The sequence below is a fragment of the Pezoporus occidentalis genome, unplaced genomic scaffold, assembly GCF_034315485.1.
Source record: "Pezoporus occidentalis ecotype Australia unplaced genomic scaffold, CSIRO_AGI_Poc_V1 ctg37, whole genome shotgun sequence".
NCBI classification, from domain to species: Eukaryota; Metazoa; Chordata; class Aves; order Psittaciformes; family Psittacidae; genus Pezoporus; species Pezoporus occidentalis.
In genome coordinates, this window is record NW_026915691.1 from 1,634,138 (window position 1) to 1,656,728 (window position 22,591).

General features: G+C 49.0%; 2 protein-coding genes and 1 long non-coding RNA gene across 6 annotated transcripts in view; 1 reads left to right on the forward strand and 2 right to left on the reverse strand.

Annotated features, from left to right (window-relative positions):
• The window catches only part of TPCN1 (two pore segment channel 1), a 46,812-nt gene extending 25,427 nt beyond the window's left edge, over window positions 1-21,385 (reverse strand). The window contains exons 1-3 of one of the 3 annotated variants that reach the window (XM_062631166.1): window positions 20,551-21,385; window positions 4,671-4,735; window positions 983-1,107 (exon numbers count right to left, since the gene is read on the reverse strand). In XM_062631166.1, coding sequence (XP_062487150.1) covers window positions 983-1,107; window positions 4,671-4,731 — 186 coding nt within the window. In that variant the 5' untranslated portion in view covers window positions 4,732-4,735; window positions 20,551-21,385. Of the gene's footprint in view, window positions 1-982; window positions 1,108-3,895; window positions 4,135-4,670; window positions 4,736-20,550 lie in introns of those variants that run through there. The other 2 variants (XM_062631165.1, XM_062631163.1) reach the window with 2 other exon arrangements.
• Window positions 1-22,591, reverse strand: part of RITA1 (RBPJ interacting and tubulin associated 1) — a 46,132-nt gene that overhangs the window by 20,057 nt on the left and 3,484 nt on the right. The gene's annotated exons all lie outside the window — the stretch shown is intronic.
• On the forward strand, window positions 7,330-19,238 carry LOC134170100 (uncharacterized). 2 transcript variants are annotated; one of them, XR_009967126.1, is made up of 4 exons: window positions 7,330-7,551; window positions 10,937-11,062; window positions 15,936-17,715; window positions 17,848-19,238. It is a non-coding gene; the product is annotated as an uncharacterized LOC134170100 (long non-coding RNA). The 2 variants fall into 2 exon arrangements; XR_009967125.1 differs by having other exon boundaries at window positions 15,936-19,238.

Below are 22,591 nucleotides of genomic sequence, written 5' to 3' on the forward strand. Positions count from 1 at the left end.
CTGCATGCTCTTTAAGTTCTGCCTGCTTCAGTTCAAGGGCACTGTCATTATGACCACTGGTCAAGGCAGCAGCAAGAATAATGTGCATGTGAAGGGCCAAGCCTGCTGTGTACATTACCATCAGCCACTGCAGCAACTCAATGACACTTTGCAGAGTAGCTCCAATAATCATGAGTTTAAACAAAAGCCTGGGAGGGCCTCGAGCCACCAGTGCATTGTCAGTGTTGCTCTTGTGTCTTACACGACTTCCAGGGCTTGAATGATGCTAAACAAACACCCCAGGGCCACCCATCCAACCTGCAGCCAAGGCAGGAATAGGACCTGCACTTCCAGAACAGGACCTGCACTTCCAGAACAGGAGATGTCTCCAGGAGGGCACTGACCATTCACGCTGGGATGACTGGAGAGATGACAGGACAATCTGTGACAAGTTACAGACATCTCCATGGCAAGGTGGCAGAACTGAACACACACTGAATCCCTCAACTACTACAGTCCTTGACACTAGAAGAGATGGGAGGGGATGGGTAGCTTCTTCAGTTGCTCCCAAATGACTTGCCAGAGGTCATGTGAAGGTGCTTCCAGCACTGCCCCATTCTTAGAATCATAGAACCACAGAATGGTTTGGGTTGGAAACAACCTTAAGAGCATCCAATTCCAACCCCCTGCCATGGCTAGGAGCATTTACCACTTCTTTGGGCAACCTGCCTCACCACCCTCACAGCAAAGAACTTCTTCCTTATATCTAACCTGAACTTCTCCTGTTTCAGTTTGAACCCATCACCCCCTGTCCTATCACTACAGTCCCTGATGAAGAGTCCCTCTCCAGCATCCTTGTAGCAGCTTCTCTTGTTCAAGCAGATTCCTTCACAAGGAGCTAATCCATTAACCTCAACATGGAAGCTCGATGTTTCTTCTATCAAAGCACTACCAGAGTTTGAGCAGTCCATTTTTCACACAGCACCCCAACAGCAGGGCTCACCTGGAGGTAGATTGCTGCCTCTTGGTAGTTCATTTCCCAGTTGTGTCGGGCAGAGCTTTGCTGCGCGCAGCAGTCCCCCGCAGCAGGGCTGGATGCGTCATTAATAACATCATAGCTACCTCCATCTGCAGCAGTAGAATAAGAGACACATTGATTCACAATTAAGCAAGCTGAGATTGATCAGGAGGCATGAAACAAGGCAGGCACCAGGACCAGAGACAAACATCAAGAGGTGGCAGAGTACTCAGGACACCACCAGCCTGTACATAGGCAAACTGATTCTTTGCATGTAAGAGCTTAAGGGACACACTCAAACCCTGCATTTCAGCCCAAGAATGCTCCCAGAAGATCAGCAAAAGAGACAGCATCTTCTTTAACACCAATACCCCTCTGATGGAAACAAACAGCAAGAGTTTCTCTTCATATTTCGCTTCCTATTTCTCTTCCTATCCAACAGATTGATGTTGGAACTTTCAGGTCTCATCACGAAAACCCTACCAAAACCTGCTTTACTGAACACTAGCACCAGATTTCATAACTAAAGATTTCATTAAAGGAATGAAAACACGTGAAACCCAGGCATGAAGACAATTACTGCTCAAAAAGGGAATGTCACCTGCTTGCTGCTTCTGGGATTTGGATTTGGATGTTGCACCTTTGACAAAGAATATACCTCAGTGAGACCTGCTTAGGATCAAGCATGAAGGCTGTGGTGGAGCTGCTCATGCACTCAGTGCTCCAGAGTTTCAATCACTACCCAAAGCACACAGTTCTTGCTCTCAGCAGAGACTTCCCTCCTCCAGTGCCTCATGTTCCCAAAGACAGCCCATGTAAAATGGATCTTGCCAGTGCAGGAGTGCTGATTTCCTGCTTTTCACGAGCACAGAAGCTGTGATGTGGTAGCTTGTTCTCTCTGTGCTGTGAGAAGTTACCTGAGGGTGGGAGCAAAATGACAATGAGGTTCTTTGCCTCTCTCGTGACAGCATGCTGAAGATTTGCTGCATCTCTTTGCTAGGACAAAATAATCCTGATTGAATCAGTGATTCAGTCCCTTTAGAACAGCCTCCGGAGGGGATAAAATGCCAATGCCAAAAAGATCTACCCCCACCAAGAGAAACAGCACCACTGTGCTCCTGGCACAGAGGCAGGGAGTGGGAAGCAAGCAAAACCCCTTCACCAGTGTGGAGCCCCAGCTGCCTTTTCCACCCTCAAATCAAGGGAAGAAAACATTTCTCTGGGATTTGTGAAGCCTTTCCAGATTGCATGCTCAGATTGCTGAGAATCCTGCAGCATGAAGCCTATTTCTCTTCCTCGCTTCCCCCAGAAGCTTAAAATACCACTCAAAATCTGGACAAGTGTTTGAATGAGGCTGATTCCTCGCCCACATCCCTTTCACACCTTGAATGATCACATTGCTTGAACAAAGTGAATGACGGAGCTTTTTATTTATGTCCAGGACTGGAATCTTCTGGGTTTGTTTGCTTTGTAATTCAAAGACGACAGCAACATGTATTATATTGTGAGCTCTAAAGAGTTCTGAAATATTAGTATTTATGAGGCTTTTACCACGTGTGCCTTTCAAGGAGACAGACTGCAGCCTGACAGCAAAAACCCTTCTGCATTTTCAGTGCTCCTTCTGTCATAGAATCGTAGAATACCAGACTGGTTTGGGTTGGAAGGGACCTTAAAGCTCATCCAGCTCCAACCCCTGCCACAGGCAGGGACACTTTCCACTAGAGCAGCTTGCTCCAAGCCCCTGTGTCCAACCTGGCCTTGAACACTGCCAGGGATGGGGCAGCCACAGCTTCTCTGGGCACCCTGTGCCAGCGCCTCAGCACCCTCACAGGGAAGAGCTTCTGCCTAAGAGCTCATCCCAATCTCCCCTCTGGCAGGTTAAAGCCATTCCCCTTGGCCTGTCCCTACAGGCCCTTGTCCCAAGCCCCTCTCCAGTTTCCTGCAGCCCCTTTAGGCACTGGAGCTGCTCTAAGGTCTCCCCTTCAGGAGCCTTCTCTTCTCCAGGCTGACCCAGCCCAGCTCTCTCAGCCTGGCTCCAGAGCAGAGCTGCTCCAGCCCTCGCAGCATCTCCATGACCTCCTCTGGCCTCGCTCCAACAGCTCCACGTCCCTCTTGTACTCTTGCCCCAGAGTTGGATCAGAACTGCAAGGGGGGCATTCAGGAGACACTAAAATAGCACAGAATCCACACCTTGGCTGCACCAGCAATTTTAGCGAGGAGGGACATATTAAGCAGGTCCTTACAATATTACCATGTTATTGCAGCATTACAGTAGAACACCAAAGCATGCTGTGGTCAAATCAGTGAAGGTTTGCGGCATTAAACAAATTAAGCATTAAATCAAAAGATGCCAAAACCACCTTTGCCCTTTTTCACAAAGACCAACCTCTCTTTGAAAAGGATCAACACTAGGAAAAGAGACACCCCAGCAAAACCCCAGGCCCCCTCTCTGCACTTCACACAGAGGACTCACAGCTGAAACAGAAGAGATGTCCCATGAGATCAAGGTTGTGAATACAAAACAGCACTCAGAGATGCAAATCAGCAACAAAAAATAACTCCAGAAACCCAAGATGTTTTCCTCCTGTCTCAACCAGGCATCATCTTTCTAGGCACAGAAAATGTACTGGTGAAGTGGGGAGCTGCATTTTGTGGCTCAGCTCCTTCCCCATCAGGTACCAGAAGGTTGATCGAGCACCCCTGAGGCAAGAGCATCATCTGGATAATAAATAATAATAAAAATAATAATACATTTGAAAAGCAACCCTCTGCCTGTTTGTTTGGCAGCCCTCCAGCTAGCTAATTTCCTCAGCTGCTCCCATGATAACAATGACACAGACTAATGCAACCTCCAACTCCGCTCCGCTCGTGCTGCAGAACATCCCCGACGGCATTTACCATTAGTATGGAGCTCAATGAGATAGGAGGATCTCTCCACAGGACTCCCGTAATCCTCGAAGTAGATGGCAGGCTGCTCTCTCCACTGCATGGCAGCTCCCACATCGGGAAGCAGGCACGCTTGGCTTCAGGGACGGGGCCAGGGAGACAAGTCAGATGTGAAGTTCCTCCCTCCCTCCCCTCCGAACGCCGATCCTCAGTTCACAGCTCCTTCAAGGGGAGAGCTGCAGAGCTTTCTCCTGAAGAAGCTACAGAAAGCACAGAAGGTTTTCCTCTGCTCTCTGCAGAACTAAACGTTTTCTCCCCTCCCCTCTGAGGAAGGTGGCTCAGACTTCAGTTAAATCGTTTCCCTATCGCTGTCTAAGCAGCAGGATGTTTCTAAGTGCAAGTTGTTGGAAGGCTTAGCTGCGGGACAAAGAGCTTTTAAGCATGACCGTGGTGGGGAAGCCAGGTTTCGTGTGCCACGCTCTCTTCTTTTGGAATAGAGCAAGAACTTGCTCACCAGTGAACGTGAACAGCTAAGGGGATAGGAGTCCAAGTGCTGACTGCTCACAGCGAGGAGCCTCCCCCCTGCCCCCCGCAAGCAAAGGAAACAGATATTTGTGGAGCTCACAGTACAAGGGGCATGGCAAAGTAAACGAACTGAGCTGCTCACAGATGGCAAAGCTTCCTTCCACACTGGTGTAACTTATCCCAGGCGTTCCCTGAAAAGGGAGAGAGGGAAAGAAGGGGGGGGGGGGGGGGGAAGGAAAAGCAAAACCAGCTGGCTGCTTACACAAGGCATCCGGAACGATACTGCCGGGACTCCAACATTCCCATTCAGTGCAGCAGAGCATGCTCCTGTGTAAATAGTTTCCATATGTCATCATTACAATAAAAAACAAAAAACCACAAAAAAAAAAACAACAAAAAAAAAAACAAGAAAAGAGAAAGAAAAAGAGCAGGAGCAGAAACTTTGCAGAGCCCAAACTTCTCCCTTTGCGAAACAAATTCCCTGCTTAAGGGAAGGGAAAAGTCTCCTTTGGCTCAGAGAGCAAATATACTCCTCTGGTTCAGAGATGCTCATGGGGGATCTCGAGAGCAGAGCTGGAAGGGGAAGAAGGGACAGAAAACATTCCCAGGAATACACCACCCCTCCCAGCCAGGCTATTACATGTCAAACTAAGTCAATTCAGACTCTCATTGTTTGCTCTTTGGTGTCTGCATTTGTTTTAATCGATAATATATACGTATTTTTTAATCCAAACTAGTAACCTCCTAGAGATTCAAAGAGTTATAAACAAACTCTACAGGGTAGCTCTCCCATTTGCCTCCGAGCTCTCCCAGTCTGGCTCTCATTAGCCTGTTTGCCAGATGTTCTGCTTTCTAGATAGCACACGCTTTTTATGGCATTACACTGAAACAGACTGAGATGCTCCTAATTACCTCGCCTGTCTCCAAAGCCATGTGCCTTTACTGGACTCACCAGGGCTTTCTCCTACAAGGCTGAGGAAGGTCTTGATGGAGCTGCTCGTTGCCATCCTGCCAGGATAATGCTATTTTAGCACGCATACCTGTGATAACAGAACTCTGCAAGCTGTGTGGAAGGCAGAGCAAGTGACATAATGCAGCAAAAATATCTTTATAGTTCAATCTGTCATTCAGACTGACATCAGCAGCTTCTCTGGTGCACCCTGTGCCAGCGCCTCAGCACCCTCACAGGGAAGAGCTTCTGCCTAAGAGCTCATCTCAGTCTCCCCTCTGCAGGTTAAAGCCATTCCCCTTGGCCTGTCCCTACCCCTTGTCCAAAGCCCCTCTCCAGGTTTCTTGCAGCCCCTTTAGGCACTGGAGCTGCTCTAAGGTCTCCCCTTCAGGAGCCTTCTCTTCTCCAGGCTGACCCAGCCCAGCTCTCTCAGCCTGGCTCCAGAGCAGAGCTGCTCCAGCCCTCACAGCATCTCTGTGGCTCTTCTTCATTAAATATAATCTGGTACCAACTTTGTCCTTTCAGCCTTGTTCATAAGAACCGTCTTGCATTTACCCCTACCCTTATAGTCATAATTTCTTCTTCATGAACCCGGTTAGGGCACACACTTGCCAGCTGTTTTTTCACAGGAGCACTGTCTTTTCCTATTGGAGCTGGATACACTTCCAAGAGGGCAGGCTGTCCAAGGCAGATGTGGCTCCCTAGAGCTGAGCAAATGCTTCCGAAGTTTGCTGTGAGAGTCCATATGGATGTGTAAGCAGCACTAAGGTCTCACTGGGAGGCTTCAACCCCTCTGCAAGCAGGGAAAGGGCATGGAGCAGGCTGAGAGTGACCTGGCTTCAGTCCCTCATCACCATCATTGCTGTGCCACTTAACCAGAGCCTTTTCTCCTCAGGCTTTGCATTCATCACACCACCTCTGTTCCTAACACTATCCCTCTTGACTGTATTTGTACCCAATTACCCTAACTCACAGAGCTCAAGCTTTCAGTTAAAAGGAAACTGAACCAGGCACCCAGCAATGCTGGAAGGCCATGGAAGAAGGCAGATCCCAACAGGATCAAAGATGCTTTCCCAGACCTCCTGACCTGTCCCAGTGCAGGATCCCCAATGCTGGCTCAAGCTGCCAGCTCTCTGAGGCTGCAGTGAGGATGAAGAAGGCTGCAGGAGGAGGACAGCATTTATCTGTCAAGAGAAGCAGCAGCACTCCTCTCTCCTGGAAAGCCAGGAACTACATGAGGTGCCCACACAGAAGACAAATCCATGAAAAACCATGGAAATGAAGTAGATGCCTACCCTTCCTCAATACAAGCTGTACAGGCGCCTGCAGTCCCAAAGCCAAGATATTAGTCAAGTATGCTGGAGTTGTACCAGCACCAACCATGGCATTTTCCCTTCCAAGTGCTTACATGCCATGTAGCTTCACCTCCAGAGGATTTATCTCCCCACTCCATTGCGGCTGATAAGAAACTGCTCCTTTTCAAGTGCTGAAGCATGAACATGTGTGCATTTGGCTTCTTCAAGGCCAGACTCACCTACCCAGGAGGAACAAAAGCTGGAAGCTGCCTGGAAAGCGCAGCTGGTTTGGCATTTGGCCACACATCTCAGAGGTGAGAGATACAGACAGCGAAATCACTGCCTTCAGTGCCTGATTGCCAGTTCAGCACCGCAGGAGCGAGCTCTGCAGCTCAGCACATCCCAGCGCCTGTCCTGCTTTCAGGAGATGTTATGGGGAAGTCGGAACAATTTACTAGCCGTTTGTTGCCTAGGAAAAGCAGGGCAGCTCCAGAGTACAGTGCCAAGCCCTTCTGCTGCAAGAGAAATCATTTCCTCGCGAGTATTTCAAGTCAGTGTAACTGAGTCACGCTCCTCCTTAGAGACGACTGCACAGCAGAAACATATGCAAAGGCCTCAGGGCTCTTTGTCTTACTATACCCTCACAGCACTCACTTGCTGTGAAGCTCAACAAATAAAGTCACTTCTGCTTCCTATTTAACACAGAAAAGTTTATTGGTAAAAATATGGATGTTGCTACTTCCTGTTAGTGGCATGAGGCGACTGAAGCACTGACCCCACCTTCCCCTGAGAATCCAGGCAGTTCCTACAGCATCAGCATGAGCTCCCTTCATGTTATCATCCACCACACTCCAGGGAGCTGAATCCACATGAAGGAGGAGCAGATGTCCCTCAGCATGGTAAGCCACTTCTTATCTATTATTGCCTCGTATCAGTTGTGCTGCCTATCGTCTTATAGCAAAGACAACTTAAGCCCAGCGTTGTTTAATTAGAGGACCGCTGTATCCTTGCTAACATCTGCACTGTACACATGTAACAACCCTGATGCACAAGCTGAACACGAGGACAGAGCAGCTAAAGCTTGGGAGGAAACTGTTTTGTCTCAGCAGAAGCCATGGCTCCGGCCAGCAATTGCTCTGAGTGGGTCAGAGCCAATAGTCAGTTAACCCTTTGCTTTGCAGCTCACTCACCATTCAATGGGGGATGAGCTATGACAATTCACTTGGACATTTACCTCCTGCACCACCTCACAGGGAAAAAAAGGGACATTTGTAAGAAAGAAGAAGACAAAGCAAAAGGCTTCTAAGAAAATAAGGGTAAGGGATCAGTTAGTTGGAGATCCTCATCTGTGCAGCTCACTGCCTTGTCTCTTAGGGCATCCACCCTCCTTTGATCTCAACACTGACTCACTCTGGGCTTGATTCTTTTTCCTCTTGCTATGTTGGAAGTTTTGACCAGAAAATGCTTGACTGCTGGCCAATTGTCACTCTTGAATATGTAGCAGCAAGAGGCAGAGGGACAGATCCCTTCCACTTGGGATGCCTGGGATCCACACTCAGGTTAGTGAGAGGCTTCAGTGGCTGGAGATGAATTGACAGATGCTTTGTCACCCTTAGAGAGGCCAGCCCTGACCCCTCTAAGCCTCCCATAGCTCACTGATACACACCAGACCACACAGCTCAAAAGCCTCATCAAAGGAGGATCCCTCCTGGTGTCCCAGAGCTGCATCCTGCAATAACAACATTACCTGCCTTACCAGCTCTTGCTCCTCAGCTGCATCTTCTTCCAGCAGCTCACACAAACCACTGCATGCATAAGCCCTCTTCCACAAAGCTGCTTTCTGCCAGATGTGTGACTAAATCCTCCTGCATGAGAAAGTCCATGAAATACCGTAAGAGAGCCAGAACCTGACATTCCACAGGCTAAGACTGTGTAACACTGGAGTACCTGCTTCTTAACAGAGCTGCAAAGTCCAACCACAGCAGTTTTATTCTGTAATACTCACATAAAAGGTTGTGTTAGGAAAATACAATTAAGAATCTCGCTAGTGTGTTAAAGCAAACTGCTGCCTGTTTCATATCCTTTATTTCTGATCTTCACAAGCGAACCTCCATACCACAAAAAGGAGAAGTCAAAACCACAACAGAAGGATCATCTACAGCCTTACATCACCAATCATTTTATATGCGCCGTAATCTTGTCAGACTGATCCTATCACAGCAACAAAGGCTTTACAGACACAGAAATAGAATTCTTCTGTAACTGGGATTAAATAGCCGAGCCACTGAGGGGCTTTACGATACAGCTGATTTAGAATGGAATAAAAACAACTGGATATAATAAAGGTTTTACTTACCACCCCCCAAAATAAAGAGACAAGCTCAAAGAGTATGGCTCATGAGAGGCCAGACATGAAATACACACAATTCCTAATGTACTTTTGGAGGAAGCAACAGGAAGGGAAAGAGACAATATCTGAATCTCTCAGATAGAGCAGTTCTTTAACATACCCTGTTACATGAAGGAATTTCCTCTTTTTGTACCAAAAAGGGAAACTGATGCCTCATGGTTTTAAGACGTTAAAAGATCTGCTTTAGCATCAGTAACAACACAATGTCAGCATTTTAAAAGCACGTTCCTCATTTCAATTCTCCAAAGCAGAGCCTTTGGATTTGCCTGATACCGTTTGGAAAGATGTTTGATTAAGCTGCAATCTGGCCTTTTTACCCAAAGCAGTGTGCTGCCAGGTCCCACTGCCAGCTCCAACCCTCCAGGGAAGTCACAGCTAGCAATGGGAAGGACTTTCCTTATGTGAGGAAACCAGTATTAGTTTGGGCAAAAACCTCCTGCATGACCACCCAGAACTGGAGCAGGACTAGAACAGAGTAGGCAGCAATAAGGCACACCCTAAAGAGAGAGGGACAGCAAGAAAATGAGATAAATTCAGTTAAATAACAAGATTATGGCAAAACTCCAATGCCTTACCATGACAGGCTGAGACTGATGGCAGTTATTTGTTGTGGTACAGTAGGGAGAGGTAGGTAATTGTGTTTTGTGGTGCCAGAACACAACTCCACCACGCTGGTTCTGAATGATAACACAGCCACAACTCCTCTGCCTCACCATTGTGCCTCAGCCAGGAAGGAGAAGCTGCCAACTTCAGAGGAAGCTGCACATAAAGGGATGGGGAACCCCCCAGTCTCTGGTGCTGTGTAACTGCTCTCCAGTAAGATCTCTGCACATGTGGCAGGAACTGAAGAGGTTACATGGCTGTGGAGGAAGGAAGGAGTTAAACCATTAGCGAGGAAGGAAGGAAGGAGTTAAACATCTGCAAACCAGCAGCCAGGGGGGTTTCCCTCAACCGGTCCTTACTCCAGGTGCTACAGTTCTCATGCTTAACCCTATCTTCAGAAGACGGACAATTTTGATGTCTAAAGTCTTCCAGCACTGCAGAACTCTCTCCAACTCTCAGGAAGTGATTCCAAACACTGTCAAATACGTGCTTATTCCAACAGACACAATTTCAGTGTTACCCAGTTACTGAAACTACCTCTAAGCCTCATGGGTCTTGGATGAGCAGGAACAAGGGCACTAGAACCACACCAAGCATGAATACAATGGCACCATCACCTGCCTACCCTAAACATGATTCTTATTGTAAGGTCTGAGGAATACACACCTCATATACACACTGGACAAGTGTCCCACATGCTCACTTTCAGCTCAGTTGATCGTGCAAGGAACATTGCAGTTGGCGGAGGGACAACACGTAACCCCTGTGACAGCCCCTGCTAATAACATACCTATTCACCAACCACTCCCAACCAGCTGGATTTTGAGACCTGTCCCTCAGACTCTTTGCAGACTCACTGCCTACACAGTGTTGATTTGTACTGTTCACTTCCTCAATCCAAATGCTGTGGGGGTGCCAAAGTAAATATCTTCTCAAAACGGCATCAAGCTCTCTTGCAACCTCACCAGGTAAGTTAGAGCATGGGTTCAGCTCCATATGGCACTCACCTTTCCATAAACTCACACTGGCCAACATGGAAAACTGCCCTTTAAGTCCAGATCTTAGAAGAGCTGTTGCTGGTTTCCCATTATTTTGCCTGGAAACCCTGTTTGGCTGCAATGTCCTGCCTGGTGCAAAATCTCTTCGGGGGCTAGAAGGAAGTCTTTATCACAGCAATATTCACACTGCAGCCCTAAGGGAGAATAACAAGTGATCTGCTGCTTTTAAATGCCTACCTCTAGATTCAGCTGTTTAACCTCTATTTACCACAGGAATGGAAGAACAGAGCATGCAATGACCAGGTTATCTGTTTTCTCAACAAATACACACTACACAGAGGATTTCTTGAGCTTCCCCAGAGCATTACTGACCAGTGGTCAACCTTGAATTCCTACCAGGTCAGTATCACTTCACATGTCTTTTTGTTTCTCAAGTCCTTTAAAGCACCTTCAAGTCACAGAATTACAGGATGGGATGGAAAGGACCTTAAGATCACCCAGCTCCAGTCTGCTGGCACAGGCAGGGACACCTTCCACTAGAGCAGCTTGCTCCAAGCCCCTGTGTCCAACCTGGCCTTGAACACTGCCAGGGATGGGGCAGCCACAGCTTCTCTGGGCACCCTGTGCCAGCGCCTCAGCACCCTCACAGGGAAGAGCTTCCTCCCTACACCCAATCTGAACTTCCCATTTCTCTTCATGATTTTCTTCCACTCCTTTCTTCCTTTGCTATACAGCAGTGCAGCTGCTTTCATGGCAGCCACCACAGGCATGTCTGCACCATGTTTTGCTACCTCTCCAACAGCTTTAAAGCTTCCATGAGCATTTAATTGTGCTCTCTCAAAGCATAGGAATAATTTTCCATGTTTTGACGTCTTCCCCTTTGCAGCCACCAGAGATAAGGTCCTGCCACCAGCTTTGTGTTTGAAAGGAAGGGGCTTTGCCTTGCTCACTTCCCCCTTCCTGACTCCGAGGCCAAACTCCTCCTTGGGAACTTGCTTGGAAGCATTTACTGGCAGGACCAAAGCACCTGCAGCAGGTCAGGAAAAGGACAACACTTACTACTACTTGCAGGTAGTAAGGCAGAGATACAGAGCAAAGCAGCCAAGCAGTCAGCAAGAATTCCTCTCCTCAATCCCATTTCCGGTACTTGTGTTCTGCTCAGCACCCTGGCAAAACAATGTTCCCCTCAGCACCATGAAAACAAAGACACAAAACCCAGCAGTGTTTTCCTATTTCTGCAGTGACTCACCATGAGCTAAGTGAATACCCAGCTGGATATCACTGGGAGGTGGTGCAGGAACGCTGCATCGACAAGAGGGATTACACAGCCACGCCTGTGCCTCTCACCAGGCACGGATGCCCCCAGCCAGGCTGAGTGTGTCACAGGAAAAAGGGGATGGAACATGGAAATACTTCCTTTGGAGCCTCATACCCCCAGCCAGCAGCCCGAGAGCACTTACCCTGGAGGGTGGCATTCCTTCCTCCTCCTCCCGTGTCTGATTATTCTATAATGGCATGGCCAGGCCACCAGTACATTTTGACCCTGGCGGGTTCTCAGTGCTCTCACTTGCAGGATTGATCACTTCAGCTTCATTCTACAGGCATTTCTTCATTTAGTTAACAAAAAGCGGGAATGTATTTGTGCATTCTAGTGCAATCCTTTAGCAGCTACATTGCTTTTGTACAAAGAACTTTCCCAAACGCACTGAGGATAGCGAGAGTGCTCTCAGAAAATCAGTTATAGTTGGAATAAAACACAGATGATGAGACAGTCCCAGATGACAATGTTTGCACACACATGTGTGCGAGGCAGTCATGTAGGAAATGCAGGAGTCCAGCCCCATAGAATGAGGGGCTTTAACAAGGCTGTGCAGAGAGATACATCCTAAATTTTATTCCTCCACATAACTGGGAAAGGAAAAGCCTTTTGTTCCAAGCAGACACCACCAGACTGTGACTACGGATCACAATAATAATCAATAATCTTTGAGGCCAGAGGTCACAGAGATGCTGCGAGGGCTGGAACAGGCTGAGAGAGCTGGGCTGGGTCAGCCTGGACAAGAGAAGGCTCCTGAAGGGGAGATCTTTGAGCAGCTCCAGTGCCTAAAGGGGCTCCAGGAAACCTGGAGAGGGGCTTGGGACAAGGGCCTGTAGGGACAGGCCAAAGGGAATGGCTTTAACCTGCCAGGGGGGACACTGAGATGAGCTCTTAGGCACAAGTTCTTCCCTGCGAGGGTGCTGAGGCGCTGGCACAGGGTGCCCAGAGAAGCTGTGCCTGCCCCATCCCTGGCAGTGTTCAAGGCCAGGTTGGACACAGGGGCTTGGAGCAAGCTGCTCTAGTGGAAGGTGTCCCTGCCCGTGGCAGGGGTTGGAGCTGGAGGAGCTTTAAGGTCCTTTCCAACCCAAACCAGGCTGGGATTCTATGATTCTATTATAAAAGCAGCTCTGGATACAAGCTCCAACCCACCCCACTATGATCCGAATCACACTAGGCTCCTCTTGTCATCCTCAGGATCCTTTGTCAGCTGCACAGTGCTGTGGTGGATCAATATGAACACACCTTTCCTGCCTCCCCCTCTCCCAGATGCAAACACCAGCAGTGGCGGTGCGTGAGCTTCCGGCTGAACTGCTCACTGGCAGCAGATGGATGAACCCCTAAAGCTCCCTGTAAAGAAAGCAGCCATGTAAAAACCAGGCATCTTCTCCACATGCAAAAAGCAATTATGCTAAAGACACAGGGAGAGCCCTGCAAGGTCCAGATCAAAAGCCAAAGACGTTGGAGGCAAGAGAAAGACCTATCAAATTCACCGCACTTTTCCCAGCTTAAGGATCAGAAATGGAGCGTTCTGGCTCATAAATTCTACTTCCAGCAAATTCAAGCTTAAATCCCCCCGAAGGCAATAAGGAAAAGGCAATCAACAACAACTCTAACCACTTCACAGATGCTCCTGTTTGGTTTATACAGCACTTCTTACAGCATTCAAATGGGTAAAATGGGATTTCAACGCAGGGGGGCTGACGGCAGCAGGCAGGATTCCTCGCTGAAGATACCAAGGGCAAAGGAAGTTCTGAGAAGCATCGTATTGGTTATGATGAGTGAACTCAGCGTGCTCAGCCTTTGCTCATTTTAATCTGCCACTAAGCAAGCTTGGCTAAACTGAACATCTTGCATCGACAGTGCCTTAAAAATCCACAGGAATCACCAAAATGAACAAACTGATGCGTTCCCTGGGAAGCCATGAAAAAACTCATCACTGTTTGTTTCCAACTGTTGTTCCGCTTCCCGAGCCAAATGTTCCCAAGTCAGCTGCAGTGGCTGAGGAGTGACCGGTTAGAGCCGGAAAGTTGTGGATTTTAAACTGCAGCTTGAACGCTTTCAAGCTCTTTAACATCTTTTATAGTTCCAGGACTGCCTGTTCCAAAAGCGGAGCCCTCCGATGCCACAGCACATGCCCTTACCCCAACATCTTCCAACTAAAGCCATCACCTTGGGGAGAAACCACTTGGCTTTGCCTGTTCTGCTCTCACACCAAAAAGATGTGAGCTGTGTCATAGAGAAGAGGCACACAAAAGGAAGGGGCTCTCACCTCAAAGCATCAAGGTCATTACCCCTGTGTTCACAAAAGGAGAAGCAGCTTCCAGACTCCTTGCCCCACTCCACAGCATCCTCCCTAATTTACAGTGAGCATGTTTGAAGGATGATATCCATTGCTAGGGCTCCGGGAGATGACAAAGGAGAAAGAACCATTTGACTGCAGGATAATAGAACACTAACCAAAGTCATCTTTACCTTGCATCCTCTTTTACTCGCTCACATTTGAACAGCATGGGGCATTCAAGACCAAATCACTTGGACTTCTTATTTTTTACTGCACCAAAGAGTCAACAGTGCTGGGATTCTGTTGGACAAAGCTTCCTACTGTGAAACACACAATGTGTGCATTGTGCCAACCCATCTCCTGCAGGGCGAGGAAAACAAGGCAGGCTTGGAAAAAACACACACATGATGACTGCAGCCCCCAATCCCTCCTGGTACTTTGCTCCTTCTCTAGGTACCACAGAGTCCTGTTGAGAAGGTCTCAACACAAATACTTTTGTGAGGTCTCGACAACACCGTGTTGTTTCTCTTGCAAAGGTACCAGCTCTACCCATTCTGTACAAGTACTTAAAGCATAGCTGAGGTGGTTGGTCCTGCCTTAAAAACCCCTGAATTCTCAGGATAAATGACATTGCAGAGGGTGATGCGTTTGGAACTTAAAAGCAGAAACACATTTTCCACTATTTCTAACATTGTTTGAAAGATACCCAACATCTAAAAAGCAGCATTCACCTCCTCCCTCTGAGTTCCCAGTGCTCATCACCCAGGGAAACAAATTCTACTGAAGGAGAAAACAATAATCTCCTTATGTTTTGGGTGTTCATGTCCCTTTCCAACATCTTCACCCCTCACGCATCTCAGAAGCAGTTCTGCTTCGCTTTGATTGCTTAAAACATTCATTACAAGTCATCGAGGCCAGGAAAGGATTAGAAAATCACTGGCAGAAGACGGGAAATGCAACAAGGCTGTTAGGTGAGAGAAATGAGACTTTCAGAAGCATAAACAGCAACCCAACACCGAGCTACCACTTGTGCTCCAGTAGAAAATTCCTCCCTCTGTATACATTTTAAGCAGGTATATATTAAGAAAAGCAAATCATGCACAGCAATGCGAAGCTGCACCTTGTCAGAACCAGGTCATGAAGGCTTCCTGCCCACTTCCAGGCTTCCTGCCCACTTCCAGGGAGGTGTCATCCGTGCTTTACGGATGAGACATGCTGACCACAGTGACGTTAACTGACGTACCTAGGTATGAGGAGGAGCAGCTTCAACAGCAAAACTAGACTGCTTCCAAAACTGAGATCCCTGTCCTGTGCTCTGGCCATGCTTCACCCCTACAGGCTGCAATGGAAGCACTGCTACTGGAACTAATGAAAGGCAAATCAGCCTAGGAGCCATGAGGTGGGAAAATATCCTGCCCAGCATCCAAGAAAGCCAGATAACCAAAGAGGCTGCTGGAGAGCCCGCCAGTGAGAGATCCCAGGATCTGCCAGCTCCATTGCAAGCCTTTACATGTTCCCTCATCCCTATTTCCTCACACCAATTAGCTGCAGCATTTCACAACCAGAGCCCAAATCCACATAAGCTTTGAAATCCTCACTTTCCCACAAGATCCTGAAGGATTCATTAAATCTGTTAGATGGCTGACATTTTAAATGCCTGTTTTCCTTCACAGGTAGCAAAGTCAGGATGCTTTCACAGCAACTAAAGCAGTCGCGCAAGCACAGCTACTGAGTTTGTGTGGTCGCAGCATCTCCCCAAAACTCAGGTATTTATGGTCTGATCCCTCAGTCCATCAGAAAACACACTTATTTTACACCTGGAGAGCTCTTTCATCCTCGGATGGCACTACAGGAAGCAGTGGGAGGAATGAGGCAGAGATGTTTGTGGAGCAGGGACTCACTGCCCAGATGAGCTGCGAGTTACCAGGACAGGCTCACTTTCCCTCACTGCTGATACAAACATGTTCTGGACCCTGATCCAACACAGAAGAGAATTATAACACTTCAGGTTGCATTGGTCACTGCACATGTCAAAATATCCATGTCTCAAAAGAACAACATTAACTGCCCTCAATCCAAGAACAAATGTCTACCTGTGGATTGGGAGATGAATTGTCTGTTGTACAGAGCATCCATTAATGCTATAATTAGACTCTGTGTCCAGAAACATGATTTTCCATCAGGCAGCTCCACAAAGAACAGCTTTGCTGAAAGCCTCTTCACACATCCCATCACAGCATGGGGCCGAGGTGCAGAAGCAAGGCGAGGGGGAGGCCTCCTTCAGCAGCTCCAACAGCACAGCACACACCACACACTGCTCCACAGACAACACCCACAGCCTCCGGGGCAGTCACTGCTTTCCTTACCCACAGCCACATTCCTCACCAAGGACTCTGGGCCTCTTGCTCTTCCTCAGCAATGCACACTAGCAACGCTTCTTCTACCCAAAAGCCCAGGCTGGCTCTAGTCCTCCTGACAATTCACTCCTCAGGCAGCAGACCCTGAGATCACAAAGGCTCAGCTGAAACTTCAGCCTTCCAAGTTTTAACTTCCCATGTTCCAACAACCCTTCTAGAAAGCATCTCACCTGGCTGTTGCAGTTGCTCCCTCCCCTCCCCATGTCCAATAATTCATTTTTACCTCAACAGCAGATGCAGCTGCTTTCTTGTAAAAACCCAGAGTTTAAAGATGACTTCTTCCACTTGCCATAATCCATTGTGTGGGAGAAACAGACAATATTATATTGTTCCCTGTATGACACTTCGAGCTGTACTTTCTGCTCTGAACACACTGAAACTCCACTTGAGGCTACAGCAATTTCCATGCGGGAGGCAAAGGAGGATCTTGCATCTGATCTAATACAGGCTAAATCAATGTGCACTCATTTATTGCTTCTAGTTGCCATCAGCTCAAGGAGAGAAACTGCCCTAGAGTTTCAAGGCTATCCATGCCGCCTTTGTCTAGGGAAAACATTGGAGATCTGTTGAGAACCCCATCTGAATGCTTCCCAGGAGTGTGGGTGAGGGATGGGAGTCACTAAACCCTGGCTGCTTCTCACTGGTTTCAGCACATCATTTTGGGAGAAGTCGCGTAAGGATTGCATCCCTTGGGTCTGCCTTCTACAGAAATGCAGTTCCTGGTAGTCATTCACTCAGAGAGGTGCTGGAAAGCTTCATTAGAGCGTGTGCAGCACTTGGAGATTTTCAGGTAAAATGGATTAGGGAAGGGCAGCATCATTAGCATGGATTCAAGTGATGAAAGCACTTCCCTCTGTCTCCTTCAGCTGCTGGAGCTTGAAAGGAAAACTACCCAGCACCACAGTCCTATGTGTTGTAGTCAGAAAACCATCAGCACCACAAGGACCACGGTTTTCTGGATGTGGTCTGAATTCCCATCACCTTTACAGGATTCTGACCTTCTGCTGTGGCTGTAAACAGGAGCCCCCTGGAAGAGGTGTCTCCAGCATAAACCAAGGCAGAGCTTTACTATTCCTCTCCATGCAAGGATTTTCTGCTGCTAAGTGTGATTAGGGAGATTAATTTTTGCAGCTGGACATTTTATTTAAGAATATCATTTTCCACCCAGTTTTCTCCTTTAGCTTTCATTTATTCTAACCCAAGACACCCACTTACCCAGAAGAGGACTCTTCTGCAAGGTTCACTCTTGCACTTCAGTCCTTTCTTTGGCATCAACAACAGACTTGTTTTCAAAAAGCCCTGTTATTACTTATTGCAGCTTGTCTGCATTGACAAACAACATCAAGAGTCCAAAACTATGAATTCATTTATCCAAGGACCCGATTGTAACAAAGCCACATTATGGCTCAAGTTGTTTGTTTGACTTCTAAAGCAAAAGAAGTTCCTTAAAAGCCACGAGAGCTGAGACATTGAAATCACACAGATACACAGTGCTCAGGATGGAATATGGATCAATATTTAGAGAGGTTCATTGAAACAGCAACACAAAACAGCTTGGTTCTTATCAGCTCTGGGTGTATGATTCAATACAACTTCACACCTTTACACCCACTTCACTTTGTCTTTCCCTCCATGTCACCTGGGAAGAGGCTGGTGGGTCCTTCACTGCAAACAGTCCCAGCTAGTATCTGGGAAGAGACTTCAATAACAGCTTTGTGTTTCACCTGCCACCACATCTCCAAGAGCTGATGGCTGGGCACAGTAACAAGTGAGCTATTCCTCCAAATGCTGGCTGAACCATGAGAGTTTAGGCATAAGGAACACAGAACCAGAAGGAAACTGCCTTCTGAGCTGCCCTGTCCCATGCCTTCATCATCACCCTGCCAGCACTCCCCCTCCTGAAAAGGGCTTCTCACATCCCTGAAAAAGACAAGCTGAACAAAAACGTGAAATCACACAGCTCTGTTAATGCCATTTCAGTCCTCAGCAGAGGAGTGGAGGCAGAACAGAAGGGAAACATTTGAATTGCTCCCAGCCTCCATGGGACATTGTGCATTTCACAGTGGATTTCCTTTGCAGGCAAAGAGGAAAGCTGGACCACACATTCTGCTTCCTAAACAAGCTTACTTTGCTAGCAATGGCATCAGCCTGTTCACTCACTAATTCAAGCTTCCCGCTTCTCAGAGATAAATAATTGTGCCTTTCATGTTGTTTCTCCAGCTTTCTCCTTCTAATCTTTCATTCCCTTCTCCCAGTACTCCCTGGCTTCACAGGGCTCTGTATCACCCAGTATCCCTTGCATAGAATAAGCTTTGTAATTTCTCAGCAATTTCAACTCGAACAGTGATTAAAACAGCAAAACTTCTTCAATGCCAAAAGACCCTTTATGCAAAGAATCCCAGGAAATGAGTTCTCAAAAACCACACAGCAATCTTTCAAGCAGCACAAAATTGGTCCCTAAACAGTTTCCCTGTATTTCAAGTGAAGCAGACTGGAACAGTTTTATTTATTAATATGCTCATCCTCACACTTGTGCTTTAACATGGTGGCTTTAAAGAAGTTGTGTGAGGTTTATCACTGGGTTAAAGAGATGGGAGGTGGGTGGAAGAAAAAGATGAGTGAAGAGGGATTAAAAATTACTCACAAGAAAGCCTATAAATATACCAGTGGGGTGAGGAAGCATTCTCTCTTCCATTTAACTTTAAATTAGAGAGCTAAACTTTAAAAGACAAAGAGACGTAATGGAGCAAAGATGCAGCAGAGCTGAGAGAAAGTCAACTGGGCAGTTTAGCCAGGGATGGGTATTGCAGAGGTGGGAGAGGAGGAGGGAGAAGGAATCTTGAATGTCAGGAACCAGCCCCTGGCTCAGGAAGTTGCAGGAGGAAACTGAGAGAAGCCACACGGTTGTGATAGAGAAATCACAGCACAGGATCACAGAGGCAGTGTGGATTAGAGGTATAACGGAGGAAAAAGGGATGCCAAGCCAGGAAATTATTTATTTGTTACAAATGTTAATCTCGTGGCAGCAAGGGCTTGAATAGGCTCACAAGACCTGCCAACACACCTGCAATGTAGATTGGAAGTCAGAGGCTGTGCTGAGCCAAACTGCTCAAATACATTCAGTGAGGTATAACATAAACCAAAGACTCACTGAATGTGCACAACCACATCTGCTGTTCCCATCTCTCCAGTGCAGGGCCATGGCTTTGACAGAGATATGCTGAGGAGAAAGCAATGCTTCCAAGAGGTGGGCTTGTGTTTCCTCCCCTCCTGACACGCACAGCCTGGCACTGTCCCACTGAATACTTTGGGACTAACATAAGTGTATTCTCTAAACGTACTCCAGCTTCTTTGGTAAGAACACACTGAAGATGTTAAAGTGATTTAGCACCATGTATCACTTACCTGACTGCAAAAATCAGAACGTAAACTAGAAACAGGCAAAACAAGAGTTGCAAAGGAATAGGAAAATCCTCCAGAACATCATCAGAGCCGCTGTATCTGCCAGCTCAGGCCACAGGTACAGCACAGTGGCCAGTGCTGAGGAAAGGAGATGCCAGTGCGCAGGAAAGGAGATCTGAGCTTAAGGACAATGAGCTCCCAGGTTATTACACGGAAACCACAAAGATGTGTGTTAGAAACAGCAGTGAAGGACCTGTCTACCCAGTGTCCTTCCCCTCGGTGCTGGGAGTAAACAAGCAACACAATAAGCAACTTCCTGATCTGGTTTTCCCAGGCAGGCGGCCGGGATGCCGAGTGACAGCTCCCAGAGGTTCAGGGCCTGGCAAGCACTACAGAGAGCAGCCACTACAAAGAGGGAAAGCAGCGAGGCCAGCACAGCAGGCAGGAAACAACGACAAAGTGATCTTACTTTCATTAGGCAGCTCCTCCCGGTCCGCATCATCGAGGGGGGCTGAGGCGCTGCTTCCACTGTCATCCAGGGTGAGGATAAGGGGAACGTCATCATCCATGCTCACAGCCATCCTCTCCCTTCAGAGGCTCCTGCTCCAAGCACTTTAAACGATGCCTGTTTCAGTTCCACTTGTAACATTGATGTCAAAAACTCTCCCCAGGGATTCCTCCACCTGGGGTGTCTTCTATACGTAAGAACACAAAGGTATGCGGACCCATTTCTCGAGACCACAGCTCAAAAAGGATCTAGCAATTTGCTTTCAAAACGCAGCACAGGATACCAGACCCACCGGCAGGATTTACGCCAAAGCTAAACGCAGAAAGCCAGGTCCAGGCCGCTCCTGTCAGCGCACAGCTCGCACCGCAGCACGGAAGCAAAAGAAAGTGCTTCTTGACAAACTCCTGAGCACTCGGCGCAGGAAGCGAACAGGAGTGCCGCATCCAGAGCCAGCATGATGCTAAGTGTCACCACCGCACACGGCTCTGTCCCCTGCCATGCCAAAGCGCCTCAGCTCCAAGTGCGGAGGGGAAAGAGGCCGGGTTGAGGCCGCACACATGAAGTTCTCGGGGGCTTTCCTACTGGGTGATGCCACCGGCACAAGGTCTCGGGGCTCTTTAAGAGCTGGAGGAAGAGAAAACTCAAGCAGGGCCTGGGCAGCGTCACGGGACGCCCCACAGCCGGTACCGCCGCGCTGCCGTCACTCCCCCATCTCCGTCACGGCGGAGGCCGCATCCCTTCAGCGACAGGCCGAGCCCCCCCGGGGCACCGGACGTGCGGCTTCGCGGCGGACAACTCCCGGGACCGCGGCCTGCGGGAGACAGGGACACCGAGACGGGGCTGGCACCGCGCTGGGGGAGGCGGGCCCCGCCCCGCTCCCCTCCGAGGCCCTCCCCGAGGCCCCGCCGCCCCCGGCCCGCTCAAACCGGCTCCATCCCCTCCTTGCCCCCCCCCGGCCCGGGCAGCGCCTCCCGCCGCCGGACCTCAGGCACGGCCCCACCGAACCGGCGCCCGCTGCGACACCTCTCCTCAGCGCCCCGCCGCCTCTCATTGGCCACGGGCAGCGCGGGCCTCTCCCTCCAGCCAATCCACGCTCCGCGCACGCTTCGCCCCGCCCACCGCCAGCCCTCGGCCCCGTCGAGAGGCGCTGAATTATTCCCGCCTCCCCCCACCCGTTTGGACTCGCCATTGGCTCGCGGAGCTGTCACTCCGGCCAGGCGGGGATGCTGATTGGGTGCGGCGGTGGGAGGAAGGGGCGGGCTCTCGGGGGACACGGGCGCTGGCTGCCATTGGCTCTGCTGAGGACCCCGAGGAGCGGTCGCCTAGCAACGGTGCGGCGCGAAGCCGGGCCCACAGAGGAGGAGGAGGAGGCGGTCGCCATGCTCTCATGTCAGGCCGCTGCCCGCTCTAAGGGCAATTACCTGGCTCCTGCAGGCTGCACATGCCGTTACAGTGCTGATTTCAGCGGAAAGCACCCCTCCACCACCACAGCTGCAGCCACGGAGCAAGCAGTTTCCTCACAGCATCACCTTTGCCAGCACGGAGAGGCTGCGTGGTCCCCAGGACACAGAGCAGTGAGGCCGCTGCGGATGAGGTGAGGTGAGTGCTGAGAGACACAGGAGCTGGTGCAGGCTGAGAGAGCACAGGTAACACTGACCACACATAAAGCCATCCGTTACAGCTGTCTGCAGCACCAGGGCTGGGCACAGCTGGATTGGGAAGCTAAGCGGTCCTCAGAACGACTGGTGCTTTGCTGGGAGACACAAGGCAAGGGTTGAGTCGATGGCGGAGAGAGTGCTGAGCAGATGGGGAATGAGAACTAAGAGCAGCAGCAGGCAGGACCCCATCTGTAACTGAGCATCAGTGACACTGGGCAGGCTGAATCTGAATCACAGAATAGATAGGGCTGGAAAGCACCTTCAGATCACCTAGTTCCAGCCCCAGCCTCATTTCATGCACATTTGGTGTTGGCTTCACACAAGCATCAGCCTCCTGCAGGCAG